At 43.4% G+C, this 19,297-nt stretch overlaps 1 protein-coding gene across 1 annotated transcript in view; it reads left to right on the top strand.

Moving 5' to 3' along the window:
* The window catches only part of FAT2 (FAT atypical cadherin 2), a 229,218-nt gene extending 211,331 nt beyond the window's left edge, over positions 1–17,887 (top strand). The window contains exon 24 of the mRNA XM_063928331.1: positions 16,582–17,887. Within this exon, the coding sequence (XP_063784401.1) occupies positions 16,582–17,042 (461 nt within the window). The 3' untranslated portion in view covers positions 17,043–17,887. The remainder of the gene's footprint in view (positions 1–16,581) is intronic.
* Positions 17,888–19,297: the final 1,410 nt, after the last annotated feature.

The raw sequence follows: 19,297 nt of genomic DNA, 5'->3' as shown, positions 1-19,297 counted from the left end.
CCAGTGGGCTATCACAGTCATGTAGTCCTGAGTCTGCCCTGCTCCACTTGTCCACATGTCCGTGGTTAAGTGGAAATTGGGTACAACTGCATTTTTTAGGACAATGGTGAGTCTTATTCTGACGTCCGTATACATTCTCGGTATCGCCTGCCTAGAGAAGTGGAACCTAGATGGTATTTGGTAACGGGGGCACACTGCCTCAATAAATTGTCTAGTTCCCTGTGAACTAACGGCGGATACCGGACGCACGTCTAACACCAACATAGTTGTCAAGGCCTCAGTTATCCGCTTTGCAGCAGGATGACTGCTGTGATATTTCATCTTCCTCGCAAAGGACTGTTGGACAGTCAATTGCTTACTGGAAGTAGTACAAGTGGTCTTCTGACTTCCCCTCTGGGATGACGATCGACTCCCAGCAGCAACAACAGCAGCGCCAGCAGCAGTAGGCATTACACTCAAGGATGCATTGGAGGAATCCCAGGCAGGAGAGGACTCGTCAGACTTGCCAGTGACATGGCCTGCAGGACTATTGGCTTTCCTGGGTAAGGAGGAAATTGACACTGAGGGAGTTGGTGGTGTGGTTTACGCGAGCTTGGTTACAAGAGGAAGGGATTTACTGGTCAGTGGACTGCTTCCGCTGTCGCCCAAAGTTTTTGAACTTGTCACTGACTTATTATGAATGCGCTGCAGGTGACGTATAAGGGAGGATGTTCCGAAGTGGTTAATGTCCTTACCCCTACTTATTACAGCTTGACAAAGGCAACACACGGCTTGACACCTGTTGTCCGCATTTCTGTTGAAATACTTCCACACTGAAGAGCTGATTTTTTTGGTATTTTCACCAGGCATAGTTTTGTATGTAATATAAATACTGCGCTGTAAATATGTGTAGCAGCTCTGTAAAATTATAACAATTAAAATACTAAGAAAGAGCGCTTGTGTAGCTAGACGCACATACCTATAAAAAAAGATTTAATTAGTATAATAATGTTACAGCTCTTTTTTGAAAAGATGCAGGAGGTGGAAATTAATCATTTTTTTTTTAAAAGGTTTAATTGTCCATAAAATTGTATGATGTAACTTTCCCTATTTTTCCCTACCTTATCTGCCGGGTTCAGAGGGTTGTATATCTGGGCAGCCTGTGCGGCTATGGTGAGCCCAGTAAACGGCTTCAATTAGCGGCTCCAATACTCCGGCCGCTCCAGCTGATGGTAAAGTTGTACAGTCTGTCCGGCTGCGGGGAGCGCAAACGACGGCTGCGGCTGACGGCTCCTGCTCTCTAGTTGTTCCAGCTTACAATGAAAGCCGTGCAGTCAGAGCGGCTGTGAGGAGCTCAATTAGCGGCTGTAGCTGGCGGCTTCCAGTATCCGATCTCTTTACACTCCTTCGTGCGGCTCACGGCTATTTGAAGTGCCAATGTTGAAGAACCTTTTCCAGAGTTCTTCCCAGTCTCCTGCTGTATCCGTATCCAACGCGTTTCGGGCTTTCCACCCTTTTACTAGGATATGGATTAACTTCCTATTCTCCTTTTTATGATGAAAAAACTTTATTATTCCTTATTTAAAACAGGAAATGTTAAAAACGGATGTGATTAATAAAAAGCGGCAACCATGTGCCTATAAATCCAATGGATTCAAAAATAAAATTGTTTCTATTTCTTTTAGAGCTTAATTAATAGGTATGGCGTTTCTGACTGTCAATAATTGTTATAAGAAATAAATATGTTTTTATGTATACTATATATTAATTTAAGAAATTAGAAAAATTAATACGGCAATAAAAAATATCCCTAATGTGAATGCTATAAAAAGGCATTTACATCAATTTCCACATTTAAACCATCTGGTTGGAGGGTTATACAGACCATTAAATTATGCAAAAAATTAATAATAGGTGGCGGTGTTGTATACTAGAATCTGAGTGGTGAATAATACTAAATTTACCATGCTTATTGATTATTAACTTATCCATGCACTTTATAATGTCATTTGGAATTGTGTTAATAATGACAGTTGTATTATAGAGTCTATTTTTTGGATGATAAAGATTTATACCATGCTCAGTGGTTATTGTCAGTATTGTGCACTAAACATCTATCCATAGTTGGTAAGGGAAGAAAGGAAGGGAAATGAGAAAGGGGTAGAGGAAACGGAGAGAGGAGCAAAAGGAGGGGGGGGGGGAATGGGGAGGGGGGTTGTTAAAATAATTGATGAGAGGTGTCTGGACAGTGGGATTACTGTTTCAATTTAAGAAAACCCCATAATTGATGTTTTCATTCATGCCAAAAGGGTGGATAGTACCTAGTTTAAAAATCCACTCACATTCTTTCCTCAGTAGGGTGTCTGTCAAGCTGCCCCCGCGGATTCCAAGTTTGATTTTTTCAAGTCCGAAGACCCTAAGTTCCTCCCATCTATTATCATGGTGTTGGTAAAAGTGGCGAGCTACTGTAGTGAGTGGTTTCATCTTTGTTTTGTCAGAAGTAGCATTGCGTATAGTCCCAATGTGTTCTAGGACACGTTGTTTCAGTGGGCGAGTGGTAATACCCACATATTTCTTGTCACAGCTGCATTTGATGCAGTAAATGACACCTTCAGTTAAACAATTCATATAATCGTTGATCTTGAATTCTGTCCCGTATTTATCCTTTACTTCCTTCACCGTTTCAATGTGTCTGCAAGCTTACATCTTGTAACTGTCTTACATCTCGGCTATGACCTATGATTCAACTACCTGCTAGGATTCAATTCCCATTTGGGATGTACAGCAGTTATCAAATGATGGTCATATATATATACACTGAATGAGCAATTCTTTTGACCACAGGCTGTCCTACAGTTGGTTTGTCTGTTCACAAATTCACAGATATACCCATCTCGGCCTATATTAGGTATTTGTACCTTGTAATCTATATATAATTTTCTATATTTTCGCAATGTCGCCATTTAACAAATATTGGCGCTCATTGAACTCCTCAATAATTAATTTTAATGAGAATTATTAAAGTATTGTATTTTAGTTAGTTATTGTGACATCCAGTCATACAACATTATCTGTATATGAGTGCTTCCCAAAAAGAGTATTCTTTTTTTCTTTTTTCTATGTTTAAATGAAGCAGTAATCCTGCCTACTTTTGTATTGGTCCCGCCTACAGTTGATTTGATGCCGCCCACGAGGCCACTTCTATAATTTTTTCCAGGGCCACTTTTAGCTCCCAATCCGTCCCTGGGCACAGGGAGGCTGCTGGCAACAGCCTCTCTACTACGTGGGACAAAGGGGGAGCAGTGTCCGCCCTGCAGGGTCTGAGCCACTATCTCCACTGACAGGACACTGAGCTCCTGAGGGGATCGAACATTCCCCGCCACAGGGGATCGCTCACCCCGGCAGCATGCCGCCACCCCCTTACAGAGCCAGAAGACTTAGGTTGCGAGTTAGTAACCGGCCCCCGTGACAAGCGTGGACCAGGTGTGAAGATGGTGGCGTCAGGGTAGGGAGCGCAGTTAGTACTGCGCTCCCTACCCTAACCCTAGTACTAACTGCGCTCCAGGGCTTAGCGGTACTTAGTGCGGCGCTGAGAGCGGCGACCTGAGCCAGCGCCTACACCCTACACTGTTTAGAAAGCCTGTCAGGGTCCCAGGATCACCGCTAGCACATTCCTCAGGCCAGTATAAAATTCACATTAGAGCTGGAAGCAGCGCCATAAAAGGGGGCGGAGCTTCTCCTCAGAGCGGACCCAGCTTCGTTCAGTGCCATCTTTCTTGCATGCAGGGACGCTGACAGGGGAGAGCTGTCCCTCCACATCAACTCCAGCTATCTGTACGGTACCTGGGGTTGTAGAAGGGGGGCGGGGGCTGTGTAATAGACTTTGTAACCTATTAAGGTACACAGTTAGCGCTGGTAAGGGGTATCCTTTATCTTAAAAAGCGCTGTGTGTGGGTTAGGTCCAAACTCTGTGGGGTATATTTACTAAGCTCCCGATTTTGACCGAGTTGGTGTTTTTTCATCAAAGTGTTATCTCTGGAATTTACTAAACACAAATCTCGGCAGTGATGAGGGCATTCGTATTTCTTTGGAAAACAAAGGAAAAATATATACGAATGAATACACCATCGGTCAAATACGCCTGTCATTTTTTACAACTCTGTAATTTACAAAAAATTCGAATTCACAAACACTGCTGGCAATAGCCAAACACTGCCGTCAAAAAATACAAATATAAAAAAAAGCAGTTTTAAAATAGACCTGCTTTTTTTTTTTTACCGTGTTCTGATAGGCATGCATGGATCTGTGAGATCCGTGCATGTTTATCAGTGGGAAGGGGTGTGAAAGAGTTATAAATCAGGAAAATAATTGCGTTGGGTCCCCCCTCCTATGTATAACCAGCCTGATTGTAAAAATACGGGGGGGAAATTGACAGGGGTTCCCCTATATTTGAACAACCAGCACCGGGCTCTGCGCCTGGTCCTGGTTCAAAAAATACGGGGGACAAAACACGTAGGGGTCCACTAGTCAGAGAGATAATGCCGCAGCCGGAGGACACTTTTATAATGGTCCCTGCGGCCCTGGCATTAAATCACCAACTAGTCAACCCTGGCCGGGGTACCCTGGAGGAGTGGGGACCCCTTAAATCAAGGGTCCCCACCTCCAGCCACCCAAGGGCCAGGGGTGAAGCCCGAGGCTGTCCCCCCCCATCCAAGGGCGGCGGATGGGGGGCTGATAGCCTTCTATGTAAAAATAAGAATATTGTTTTTTGTAGCAGTACTACAAGTCCCAGCAAGTCTCCCCCGCAAGCTGGTACTTGGAGAACTACAAGGATCAGCATGCGGGGGGGGGGGGGCCGTGCCCGCTGGTACCTGTAATTCTACTACAAAAAAATACCCAAATAAAAACAAAACACACACACCGTGATAGTACAACTTTATTACATACATGCACACCTACATACACACATACTTACCTATGTTGACACAAAGCAGTCGGTCCTCTTCTACAGTAAAATCCCGGGGTACCTGTAAATAAAAATTATACTCACCAAAAATCCAGTGTAGTTCGGTCCTCTTCTTTAAATGTGTAATCCAGGGACTTGGCAAAATAAAGAAACGGATCACCCGAACCACGCACTGGCGGGACCCCCCGTGACTGCTGTCGAAGAGGGTTCCTTCAGCCAACCGGGGAGAGCCACGTCTGATTGGCTGTCCGCTCCTGAGCTGTCAGTCAGGCTGCGCACTGTAGATACAATGTAGCGCATATGCGCTCCATTGTATCCAATGGTGGGAACGTTGTGGTCTGCGGTAGACTGCGAGGTTAAGTGGGGTCACTCTTGTGGTTGTCCCGACTCTATCGATTTCTGCTGTCAAAATTTTGCCCGAGACTAGTTAACCCTTGCAAAACTACAGCTGCTTATTCATAATAGAAAATGATGGTGTTAAGGTGCCCACTTTGCCAGCGTATTTCATGCCCAAACCAGTGTTGGGCAAGGCAAAATCCATGTGGGTCATATGTAAGTGACCGGACTCTATTGAGATATGGTTTCAAAACTGTTGCCCGAGACTCGTTAACCCTTGCAAAACTACAGCTACTTATTCATAATAGAAAATGATATTGTTAAGGTGCCCACTTGGGCAGCATATTTCATGCCCAAACCAGTGTTGGGCAAGGCAAAATCCATATGGGTCATATGCAAGTGACCCGACTCGTTTGATTTCAGGTGTCAAAATTGTTGCCCGAGACTCGTTAACCCTTGCAAAACTACAGCTACTTATTCATAATAGAAAATGATAGTGTTAAGGTGCCTACTTTGCCAGCGTATTTCATGCCCAAACCAGTGTTGGGCAAGACAAAATCCATGTGGGTCATATGCAAGTGACCGGACTCTATTGAGATCTGGTTTCAAAATTGTTGCCCGAGACTCGTTAACCCTTGCAAAACTACAGCTACTTATTCAAAATAGTAATTCATAATACTGTGTATATGCCCACCTTGCCAGCGTATTTCATGCCCAAACCAGTGTTGGGCAAGGCAAAATCCATATGGGTCATATGCAAGTGACCCGACTCGTTTGATTTCAGGTGTCAAAATTGTTGCCCGAGACTCGTTAACCCTTGCAAAACTACAGCTACTTATTCATAATAGAAAATAATAGTGTTAAGGTGCCCACTTTGCCAGCGTATTTCATGCCCAAACCAGTGTTGGGCAAGGCAAAATCCATGTGGGTCATATGCAAGTGACCCGACTCAGTTGATTTCAGGTGTCAAATTTTTTGCCCGAGACTCGTTAACCCTTGCAAAACTACAGCTACTTATTCATAATAGAAAATAATAGTGTTAAGGTGCCTACTTTGCCAGCGTATTTCATGCCCAAACCAGTGTTGGGCAAGACAAAATCCATGTGGGTCATATGCAAGTGACCGGACTCTATTGAGATCTGGTTTCAAAATTGTTGCCCGAGACTCGTTAACCCTTGCAAAACTACAGCTACTTATTCAAAATAGTAATTCATAATACTGTGTATATGCCCACCTTGCCAGCGTATTTCATGCCCAAACCAGTGTTGGGCAAGGCAAAATCCTTGTGGGTCATATGCAAGTGACCAGACTCTATTGAGATCTGGTTTCAAAATTGTTGCCCGAGACTCGTTAACCCTTGCAAAACTACAGCTACTTATTCATAATAGAAAATGATAGTGTTATGGTGCCCACTTGGGCAGCATATTTCATGCCCAAACCAGTGTTGGGCAAGGCTAAATCCATGTGGGTCATATGCAAGTGACCCAACTCGTTTGATTTCAGGTGTCAAAATTGTTGCCCGAGACTCGTTAACCCTTGCAAAACTACAGCTACTTATTCATAATAGAAAATAATAGTGTTAAGGTGCCCACTTTGCCAGCGTATTTCATGCCCAAATCAGTGTTGGGCAAGGCAAAATCCATGTGGGTCATATGCAAGTGACCCGACTCAGTTGATTTCAGGTGTCAAATATTTTGCCCGAGACTCGTTAACCCTTGCAAAACTACAGCTACTTATTCATAATAGAAAATGATAGTGTTAAGGTGCCCACTTGGGCAGCATATTTCATGCCCAAACCAGTGTTGGGCAAGGCAAAATCCATATGGGTCATATGCAAGTGACCCGACTCGCTTGATTTCAGGTGTCAAAATTGTTGCCCGAGACTCGTTAACCCTTGCAAAACTACAGCTACTTATTCATAATAGAAAATAATAGTGTTAAGGTGCCCACTTTGCCAGCGTATTTCATGCCCAAACCAGTGTTGGGCAAGGCAAAATCCTTGTGGGTCATATGCAAGTGACCAGACTCTATTGAGATCTGGTTTCAAAATTGTGGCCCGAGACTCGTTAACCCTTGCAAAACTACAGCTACTTATTCATAATAGAAAATGATAGTGTTAAGGTGCCCACTTGGGCAGCATATTTCATGCCCAAACCAGTGTTGGGCAAGGCAAAATCCATATGGGTCATATGCAAGTGACCCGACTCGTTTGATTTCAGGTGTCAAAATTGTTGCCCGAGACTCGTTAACCCTTGCAAAACTACAGCTACTTATTCATAATAGAAAATGATAGTGTTAAGGTGCCCACTTTGCCAGCGTATTTCATGCCCAAACCAGTGTTGGGCAAGGCAAAATCCATGTGGGTCATATGCAAGTGACCCGACTCAGTTGATTTCAGGTGTCAAAATTGTTGCCCGAGACTCGTTAACCCTTGCAAAACTACAGCTACTTATTCATAATAGAAAATAATAGTGTTAAGGTGCCTACTTTGCCAGCGTATTTCATGCCCAAACCAGTGTTGGGCAAGACAAAATCCATGTGGGTCATATGCAAGTGACCGGACTCTATTGAGATCTGGTTTCAAAATTGTTGCCCGAGACTCGTTAACCCTTGCAAAACTACAGCTACTTATTCAAAATAGTAATTCATAATACTGTGTATATGCCCACCTTGCCAGCGTATTTCATGCCCAAACCAGTGTTGGGCAAGGCAAAATCCTTGTGGGTCATATGCAAGTGACCAGACTCTATTGAGATCTGGTTTCAAAATTGTTGCCCGAGACTCGTTAACCCTTGCAAAACTACAGCTACTTATTCATAATAGAAAATTATAGTGTTAAGGTGCCCACTTGGGCAGCATATTTCATGCCCAAACCAGTGTTGGGCAAGGCTAAATCCATGTGGGTCATATGTAAGTGACCCAACTCGTTTGATTTCAGGTGTCAAAATTGTTGCCCGAGACTCGTTAACCCTTTCAAAACTACAGCTACTTATTCATAATAGAAAATAATAGTGTTAAGGTGCCCACTTTGCCAGCGTATTTCATGCCCAAATCAGTGTTGGGCAAGGCAAAATCCATGTGGGTCATATGCAAGTGACCCGACTCAGTTGATTTCAGGTGTCAAATTTTTTGCCCGAGACTCTTTAACCCTTGCAAAACTACAGCTACTTATTCATAATAGAAAATGATAGTGTTAAGGTGCCTACTTTGCCAGCGTATTTCATGCCCAAACCAGTGTTGGGCAAGACAACATCCATGTGGGTCATATGCAAGTGACCGGACTCTATTGAGATCTGATTTCAAAATTGTTGCCCGAGACTCGTTAACCCTTGCAAAACTACAGCTACTTATTTAAAATAGTAATTCATAATACTGTGTATATGCCCACCTTGCCAGCGTATTTCATGCCCAAACCAGTGTTGGGCAAGGCAAAATCCTTGTGGGTCATATGTAAGTGACCGGACTCTATTGAGATCTGGTTTCAAAATTGTTGCCCGAGACTCGTTAACCCTTGCAAAACTACAGCTACTTATTCATAATAGAAAATGATAGTGTTAAGGTGCCCACTTGGGCAGCATATTTCATGCCCAAACCAGTGTTGGGCAAGGCTAAATCCATGTGGGTCATATGCAAGTGACCCGACTCGTTTGATTTCAGGTGTCAAAATTGTTGCCCGAGACTCGTTAACCCTTGCAAAACTACAGCTACTTATTCAAAATAGTAATTCATAATACTGTGTATATGCCCACCTTGCCAGCGTATTTCATGCCCAAACCAGTGTCGGGCAAGGCAAAATCCTTGTGGGTCATATGCAAGTGACTAGACTCTATTGAGATCTGGTTTCAAAATTGTTGCCCGAGACTCGTTAACCCTTGCAAAACTACAGCTACTTATTCATAATAGAAAATGATAGTGTTAATGTGCCCACTTGGGCAGCATATTTCATGCCCAAACCAGTGTTGGGCAAAGCTAAATCCATGTGGGCCATATGCAAGTGACCCGACTCGTTTGATTTCAGGTGTCAAAATTGTTGCCCGAGACTCGTTAACCCTTGCAAAACTACAGCTACTTATTCATAATAGAAAATGATAGTGTTAAGGTGCCCACTTTGCCAGCGTATTTCATGCCCAAACCAGTGTTGGGCAAGGCAACATCCATGTGGGTCATATGCAAGTGACCCGACTCAGTTGATTTCAGGTGTCAAAATTGTTGCCCGAGACTCGTTAACCCTTGCAAAACTACAGCTACTTATTCAAAATGGTGAATTATACTGCATGTACCCACTTTGCCAGCGTATTTCGTGGGCAAACCAGCGTTGGGCAAGCCAAAATACATGTGGGTCATATGAAAGGGACCCTACTCTGTGAATTTCAGGTGTCAAATGTGTTGCCCAAGACTCATTAACCCTTGCAAAACTGAATAATCTGAATAAGAAGCTGGAGCTCGAATAAGAAGTGAATAAGAAGCTGGAGCTTGAATAAGAAGTGAATAAGAAGCTGGCCGAATAAGAAGCTAACTTCAGCCTCGTGTGGGAATAGAACCTGTAGCAAGCCACAAGGGGCTTCGTTGCGCTCACCCCCGCCAGCATTCTGCGGCCGGGACCCCGGCGTCGGGATGCTGACCTCCGGGATCCTGGCCGTTGGTAAGCCATACCCAACAGTATATTTCTTTTATACAAAGAATTATCAAGCTTTAAATATAGCAGTAAACCACAGGTTTAGGATGCTGTTTCATTCTTCAAGGACAAACATTCTATGCATGGAGAAGCATTGCAGAAAGCTTCCGGTAAAGACTATTGCCGGTGAATATCACCGGGAGGAGGCTTTGTTGTATTGTCAGAACCCTATATCCTGATTTCACAGGTTTTTTTTAGTGCTTTGTGCGTTAAATAAATAGAATCAAATCAGTTTAGATTTCCCCTTTGCAAAATATTTACAAAAATTTAATAATAATAATATCTGTCTCTGCTTATAAAAAAGGCTCTGGCTACCTATTAGACAAGGAAAACGCTTTCTGTACTGATTTGAAACTAGAGTTTTGTACTACTGTAACTTTTCCTACCAATACCCTTCATCACATATAGACCTGTCTCACACAAACATACATGTTACAGAATTAATGGTTATATAGACACAACCGTAATCGCTGCTAAGGTTGTCCAGCAATGGTCGATGGCTTATAAACATCGGTGGGAAACCATCAATATCACAAATGTGCAAACCGTTGCCGCCATTAGCCATCAGGACCCCATCACCAATATATACCATCGATGGTCTTTCAATTGATGACAAAACTATTTACCATCAGTTGTAGAAGGTTTCTGTAATTGATTACATTATCACAAAGGCACTGTATATAATTTAGCTTAACTGAAGAGTTACCCTGTTTGTATGTCTAACTGGTGAGCAAATGCTGCAATAAGGTCACCTCAACTGTAGTACATAGCTTGCCAGAAAAATATAAGAAAGAAGATAAAAGCAGCACACACTCTAAGTTCAACATATGGGGCTAAACGTAATAGCCCGCTGTTTTCCGGAGCAGCACAATTCCAGTGGGACAGTCATTACATGTAAAGCAGTAAGGCATAACCCAGGTAGGTTGTACCTTTACAGTAATTGCAGCTTCAAGTCAGTGACTGTTTCGCTGGATTCTTACCGCCTCCGACAAATGATGGGCTATTACATTTGGCCCTTGCTTTCACAGCACATCAGCTAATAAGCTGATCACCCGTATGTTACATGTATAGTTCATTTAGAGAAGTATAGCAAGTAGCTATACAGTGCTATGTGCAGGCTGAGATACCCCTGACACCTGTTGGCTGGTGTGAGTGACGGAGGCAGTGGCTGTACTTGTTCTCACTTGCTCACCGCAGAGCCCTGGAATTCTCTGCAGTGCACTTACATGTTACTGACTGACAGCCCTTGCTCTTTGTAAGCTCTAGGAATGTTAGGGGTGATTGTGCTACCTTTGTTAGCAGTATCTGGGAGTGGAAGGCTCTGTAATTAGCACGTATCAGTGCCAGTGCTGCATTCAGTGACAACTAGTCTGACAAATGAGAATTTTTTTGATCTCCTCGGCTATACTGTTCCTCACACTGATCATAGTGGTTGCCCATAAGGGACAATTAAAACATAAATAAATAAAAAAGGAGGGGGCAATTTATTTTGACAAATAATTGCATGCTTGGAACTTCAGTGAAACACACACATTTTGGAGAGCGCCCCCGGACTCCCAGCAGAGTAGACCAGACTGCTAGATGCCCTTCCTAGTGAAATGGGCAGTTCATGGAATCATTGGTGCATATTGCTTCACTGTGGCCTTGCCACACCTCCCCTACCCCTACCTTTCCCCAGCAGGGGCATGGGCTGCTGTGATGTAATTCTCTACACCTCAAATTCCCACCTGGACCTCCCCCCATACAATAACTCCCAGAGAATTGTCACAGGGAGAATAATAAAAGTTGGCAAGTGCTGTTGCAAGTCACCAACCTCTACTTCCAGAGTGGACTGGGACTGTACAGCCAAATAATGGGATTGAGACAGAACTGTCACTACAGTGTGAATGGAGGAAGGGAGTATCAGCTCTGTCTCCTCTCAGATGTGGTCCCTGAGCAGCTGCATCATCCAGTCATATAATACAGTCCTGCGACGCTGACAGTCAGGGGTGGATTGGGAACTGAAAGTGGCCTTGGAAAAATTTGTAGAAGTGGCCTCACATGGGCAGCAACAGAGGTATACCATGTAACCATGGCGACAGCACCACCCCTCACATGTCAACAAACAAAACAGGCCTAGCATGATCTTCGGCCCAACGGGAATCTTCCCTGGGAGGCCCATGGCCAGTCTGCCCCTGCTGATATCATGTCACAACCAGCACATTTTCTTCCATGCTGCCTGTAACTTAGCTCCCCACCTCAGCCCATACGTTAAAGTAAAACACTGCAAACAAACAAAAAATATAATAATATTCCTTTACTCAAACACAGAACAAGAGAAAAGTGAAACTCTACAAAGAATGCATGTACCCCCAGGCGGCTATCCAAAGCACTTCTAATATATTCCATCACAGTAGTGTAATATATACATTACAATCACAGCGGATAAAAGTCAGGAATTATAGAACATGCCTGAGGCTTCTATGCAAAGAGGGAAATGAAGAAACTGTTACCTTCTTTGCCTAGGAATTGTGTAGCTTTATTAAGAAAAAAACAAAAACATTTTAATTCTTCATGTGATATTTACATCATTGTTTAATAAGAGAGAGTTACAATTAGGGATAGGGGTTTTTGTTAGGAGGTAGTGTTTTCGGTTAGGGGTTAATGTGTGGTTAGGGTTAGGGGGTTAGTGTTCGGAGTTAATCTTTGTGGTTAGTGTCCGTGGTTAGTGTTCGGAGTTCATGTTTGTGGTTAGGGGGTTAGTGTCCGTGGTTAGTGTTCGGGGTTAGTGTTCGGAGTTAATGTTTGTGGTTAGGGGGTTAGTGTCCGGGGTTAGTGTTCGGAGTTAATGTTTGTGGTTAGGGGGTTAGTGTCCGTGGTTAGTGTTCGGGGTTAGTGTTCGGAGTTAATGTTTGTGGTTAGGGGGTTAGTGTCCGTGGTTAGTGTTCGGAGTTCATGTTTGTGGTTATGGGGATAGTGTTCGTGGTTAGGGGTTAGTGTTCGGGGTTAGTATTCGGAGTTAATGTTTGTGGTTAGGGGGTTAGTGTCCGGGGTTAGTGTTCGGAGTTAATGTTTGTGGTTAGGGGGTTAGTGTCCGTGGTTAGTGTTCGGGGTTAGTGTTCGGAGTTAATGTTTGTGGTTAGGGGGTTAGTGTCCGTGGTTAGTGTTCGGAGTTCATGTTTGTGGTTATGGGGATAGTGTTCGTGGTTAGGGGTTAGTGTTCGGGGTTAGTATTCGGAGTTAATGTTTGTGGTTAGGGGGTTAGTGTTCGGAGTTAATGTTTGTGGTTAGGGGGTTAGTGTCCGTGGTTAGGGTTAGGGGTTAGTGTTCGGGGTTCGTGTTAGGAGTTAATGTTTGTGGTTAGGGGGATAGTGTTCGTGGTTAGGGTTAGGGGTTAGTGTTCGGGGTTAGTGTTAGGAGTTAATGTTTGTGGTTAGGGGGTTAGTGTCCGTGGTTAGTGTTCGGGGTTAGTGTTCGGAGTTAATGTTTGTGGTTAGGGGGTTAGTGTCCGTGGTTAGTGTTCGGAGTTCATGTTTGTGGTTATGGGGATAGTGTTCGTGGTTAGGGGTTAGTGTTCGGGGTTAATGTTTGTGGTTAGGGGGTTAGTGTTCGGAGTTAATGTTTGTGGTTAGGGGGTTAGTGTCCGTGGTTAGGGTTAGGGGTTAGTGTTCGGGGTTAGTGTTCGGAGTTAATGTTTGTGGTTAGGGGGTTAATGTCCGTGGTTAGGGTTAGGGGTTAGTGTTCGGGGTTAGTGTTAGGAGTTAATGTTTGTGGTTAGGGGGATAGTGTTCGTGGTTGGGATTTGGGGGTTAGGGTTAGAGGGTTAGTGTTCGTGGTTAGGGCTAGGGGTTAGTGTTTGGGTTTAGTGTTAGGAGTTAAGTGAGTGTTATTATTACTATTATTGTTTCATACTTGGTAAGAAACATTTTTTTCCGCTTCTCAAAAATCTTGCAATAGAATCAGTAGACAGGCAGCTGGAACTGGAAGAATACTCGTGAGGACATCCGAAAACAAATCCTTTTAGACAAGTACTTTAATAATAGGTCATCTCCTACTTTGTCTATTTCAGCCATTCTGCACCACATCTACACATTCTCTGCCATACCTGCTTACCCACATGTAACATATATATATATATATATATATATATATATATATACACATATATATATTTATATACTGTATAAATATATATATATATATATATATAGATATCTTGCTATTTTGTTTTGGGTAGCATGGATGGTGTATCAGTTAGCATTACTGCCTCACAGGACTGAGGTCTTGGGTTCCATACCCACCATGGTCTTAACTGTGTGGAGTTTGTATATTCTCCCTATGCTTTCATGGGTTTCCTCCAGGTACAAAATGTAACCCTACTGTATCTGTGTCCATGTGGTAGGGAATGTAAGATGGACTGGGGCAGGGACCAATGTGGTTGGCTAAATATTTTCTAGAAAACACTACAGAATTTGTGTCCGCTATATAAATACATGTTAAATAAATATATTTAGGGTATTGTAATTTGAACAAGAGTTTACTGTAGCCCAACCTGGAGCCAATCAGAGCATTAGAATGTTTGCAACACTATAGCCAATAGATCCAATAGAGACAGCAAGAAGATGGGTGCACGTGGTCTATATGAAAGTAGTTCATAAATCTCAGCTCCAGAAGGATCTTGAGGAATGGGGAAGGTATCACATTTCCTGGATAGCGCGAATTAATGCCGTTAAAATGAACCTATTACCAAGATTACTCTACCCATTTCAAACGTTACCAATTTGAGTTCCCCCCTGTGTCTTCAAGGGACTCCAACATAGTATAATGTCACTCATATGGTCAAAGAAGAAACCCAGAGTGAAACGGTCAGTGATCCAGAGGCGTACTTCTGAGGGTGGCCTTGGGGTCCCTAACTTAAAATCTTATTATTTAGCAGCCAGACTAGCTCAGTGCATTCCCTGGAATAGGCCCACTTCTGAAAGAATGTGGGTTGAAATAGAAACAAATGACCTTAATCTACAAACTATATCCTCTCTATTATGGATACCTAGAAAGTCCCGTCCTAAAACAATTCTCGGTCATCCAGTTGTCTCACATACATTAGATGTGTGGGACATGGCAAACAGAAAATTTGGTCTGGCCCCAGCCCCCAGCCCTCTGATTCCACTGTTTGACAATCCTGGTTTCCGACCAGGGTGCGTCGCCTCTTCTTTCAATTGCTGGTCGAACGGCGGAATCAGACTACTTAACGACATAACTCAAAATTCTTCTTTCCCCACATTCGCAGACCTACAAACTAAACATTCTATCCCTCACAAATCTTTTTATCAATATTTACAAATTAGACACTTTCACTCTGCAGTTTCTTCTCAATTATGTGCTAGACCTTTTTCCTCGGTTGAACTTAGCATTTTGTAAAGCCTCCACTAAAGGACTTATATCCACCCTATCCTCTTTATTATCTCCCCTAGCTACAGGGACTAAAGAATCATATGAACAAGCATGGGAATCCGATTTGGGGGAAATGCTAGATAAGGACGATTGGTCCTCAATTTATTCTAGAGTGGCCTCTATGTGTGTAAGATTATGTGTGTAAGATTGAAGGAGAATGCCTATAAACTTTTCTATAGGTGGTATTATGTCCCAACTAGACTTAACAAAATGAATCCTGAGATTTTCCCACTGTGCTGGAGATGCAAGAATATGGACGGCTCATTCCTACATATATGGTGGACATGCCCTATTCTTGTTCCCTTGTGGAGGGAGATAGAGACACTGGCCTCTGCAGTTCTATCCATCCCAATTCCTTTTAAAGCCGGCTATTTCCTCCTATCGATGGACATTCCTGAGTTTACACGCCACCAGCATAAATTATTCACTCACATGGTTCTTGCAACCAGATGCTGTATAGCTGCGCAGTGGCGGTCCTCGGGGGTCCCCAAGATGGATGAGATAATAGCTAAAATTTGGCATATTTACTCAATGGAACATATTACGAGTATCCTGAAGAACTCTTCTGTTTCATTTATAAAGGTGTGGAGCCCATGGTCCTTATTTTTTAACACCCCTCTCGCCTTTACTTAAAGTGATGGAGTACCATCTAGAGTATATTAAACCAGATTAATATGTCCAATTCTCCCGGGCTTTTCGATTGGGATTTGGGATGACATGTCGGACTGTTCCCTCCCATCCCTTTACCTCCCCTACTCTCTATCTCCTCCTTTCTCTGGGTTTATCTTTCCTTTCTTCTCCCTTTAACTGTTATTGTCACTCTGAGTTTTAGTTTCTCTAGTGACTCCTTTACTCTAAATGTTTTTTTAAATATTATTAAAAAAAAATGTGAGATCGACTTCGAGAGGTATTACCTACAAATCTTTTTTAGTTTTGATTTATCTTTAGATCTGTGCCCAATCGGGCTTTGATGTAAGCTGTTTGTTCATGTTTTCAATGGCCTCTGCATGGGTCATCTGTCTTTTTCATTTATATCTATGTCTTCTCACAAATAAAAATGTATATATAAAAAAAAAAAAAGAAAGTAGTTCATAAATACAAAGACCCTGTCTTGTGATATACTACATTCATTATATGTATACTTCAGATTTAGGATTTACATACTTGCTTTAATATCCTTATTTTCTTGTGTTAGTGTATACAGGAGACTCATCATATTGGCCACCCAGCTATAATCCTGCTGAGCTGCAAAGATACCCACAGCCGAAACCTTCTTCATCTGCACCCCCTATCCCACCTCTCCCAAGAGGACCAGAAAAGGAGCCCTTATTTGGAGGTTTCCCATTCCCATTAGAGCCCAAAAACAGGAGAGCCCCTCTCCCCCCTTGTTATAGCAACCGAACCTTGGACGACTTTCTCCCACCGCCCACACCCTGCCAAGACCAATACACTGCAATCAGCTACTATCCCTCACAGCTTATCCAAAAAGAGGATCTGTCCTGCCAAGACGAGGAAGGGTTCCGACTGCTTAATGTGCGACTGAGTGTGGCACATCCCTCCTATTCAGACTGTTGTGTTCCACCGATGAACAATTCAACGTACCAGGCACCAGATCAAGAAAGTGACTATGGCAGCTGTGAGGAAGTGATGTTTTAAAACCAGCCAATAGGTTTGCTACAGTGAGTTGGTGTTGGAGGAGATGACTGGAATACTGGGCAAGAGAAAGGAGTGAGTTTACGTATAGGAGTTCTAGAGATAGAGAGCTGATACTATGGGCATTTCCTTGGCATCCAAGAGAATAACCAGTAGGGTGGGCTCACACAGCACCGCTCCTGACTAAACCTCTAGAAAACTGTATTGCCCATCTTTTTTTCTGGACAACTCCATGAGGACAAACCTCAGATCCTCCTAGAACATGCTGAGCATGATACTTCTGAATGTCAAGTCCTGTTGTCCCCAGATAGCTGCACGTCACACAGTATTACCTCTGGCAGGCAATTTGGATTTGTGCTCTTTAAAGGTGATGTCAGGGAAACAAATATCACTCTATAGACTTTTGAAGAACCTTTTGACGCTAACCTTGGTTATCACGATAAAGTGTTGCTTATTGATTATTTAAGACATAAAAGATCAGACTAGAAAGGTTGAGACAGAGAGGATATGTAAACTCTTGTTTTATGTAGGTTCCTGCTGGGTTGTATGCAAAGCTATGGCTGACAAGCGGTGCATGTACAACACTTGACAATGCAGGTTTACAACCTCTTGGAACGCAGACCGCAGCAAAAGTTGTTTTAACTGTCAGCTCAGTCCCATGCTCGGGCTGTCCAGTTATTAGTCTGTAACATTAGGCTACTATGCCTCAACTGCCAATGCAGACCATGGAACTGACACACAATGAGACGGCACTGAGAGACGATTGCATATATTCCCTCCATAAATGTTCTTCTTTGTGTTTATAACTGTGCTTTTCAAAGCAATAAAGTATAATTTTTTATAAATACTTTCACGTCTTGTGTATTTATAATTATAACCATTCATACAACTTGTATCTCTGCCTCATTTTCAATAATCAGTTGATTTTGTTTTGTTAAATGTGTTAGTCTAATATTTAGGTAGCCATTATAACTCTTTAATATAGCGCCACTTTGTTATACAGCGCTGTATAGAGATGTATAATCATTCACATCAGGCATTGGCCCATTTGGTCTTACAGGCTGTGGGCCTAATGCAGATTAGTACATAACCTTGATGGTATACATACTGACCCGATGATGTGTGATCTGCGCATGAGCAGGACCCATTATGCACAAGTGCAGAACGTGTCCTGCGATCACATGCACAGCGGGGATTATTCAGATCCCATGGGGGATACACAAAGTACTATTGGTGCTTTGCACATGCGCAGGACCCGTTCTATGTGTGCGCGTAGAGGTCCTGCGATTAAGGTAGCAGGACGGCAGCAGACTGTCAGTGATTCATAGTCTTCTGCCATCTGGGGGGCGGGGAGGGGGCTGTGACGGCCTCCGTTTGTGTGAAAACGGAGGAGTATTGACAACATTTAGGGGGAGGGAAAAGGCCAGGGATCTCTGTCATTGGATGGCTTCTGGGACGGGCAGCTTGTGTGGCACTATGGGTGCCGAAAGATGCCCAATGGTGAGTGAGAGTTCACTTCTAATGCTGCGTTCTAAGATGCAGGTCGGATCACTACTGCAGCAGGGGGCATGTGCTTGTAATAGACTCCTCCTGCTGCATCATCATACAGCGCTATCACTGCTGCTTCCTAGAACACAGGTCAGATCACTACTGCAGCAGGGGGCATGTGCTTGTAATAGACTCCTCCTGCTGCATCACCATACAGCGCTATCACTGCTGCTTCCTAGAACACAGGTCAGATCACTACTGCAGCAGGGGGCATGTGCTTGTAATAGACTCCTCCTGCTGCATTATCATACAGCGCTATCACTGCTGCTTCCTAGAACACAGGTCAGATGACTACTGCAGCAGGGGGCATGTGCTTGTAATAGACTCCTCCTGCTGCATCATCATACAGCGCTATCACTGCTGCTTCCTAGAACACAGGTCAGATCACTACTGCAGCAGGGGGCATGTGCTTGTAATAGACTCCTCCTGCTGCATTATCATACAGCGCTATCACTGCTGCTTCCTAGAACACAGGTCAGATGACTACTGCAGCAGGGGGCATGTGCTTGTAATAGACTCCTCCTGCTGCATCATCATACAGCGCTATCACTGCTGCTTCCTAGAACACAGGTCAGATCACTACTGCAGCAGGGGGCATGTGCTTGTAATAGACTCCTCCTGCTGCATCATCATACAGCGCTATCACTGCTGCTTCCTAGAACACAGGTCAGATCACTACTGCAGCAGGGGGCATGTGCTTGTAATAGACT

This window comes from Pseudophryne corroboree, chromosome 6 (assembly GCF_028390025.1).
Source record: "Pseudophryne corroboree isolate aPseCor3 chromosome 6, aPseCor3.hap2, whole genome shotgun sequence".
NCBI classification, from domain to species: Eukaryota; Metazoa; Chordata; class Amphibia; order Anura; family Myobatrachidae; genus Pseudophryne; species Pseudophryne corroboree.
Note: the sequence above shows the minus strand (reverse complement) of the source record. Positions and strands in the feature narration are given on the sequence as shown.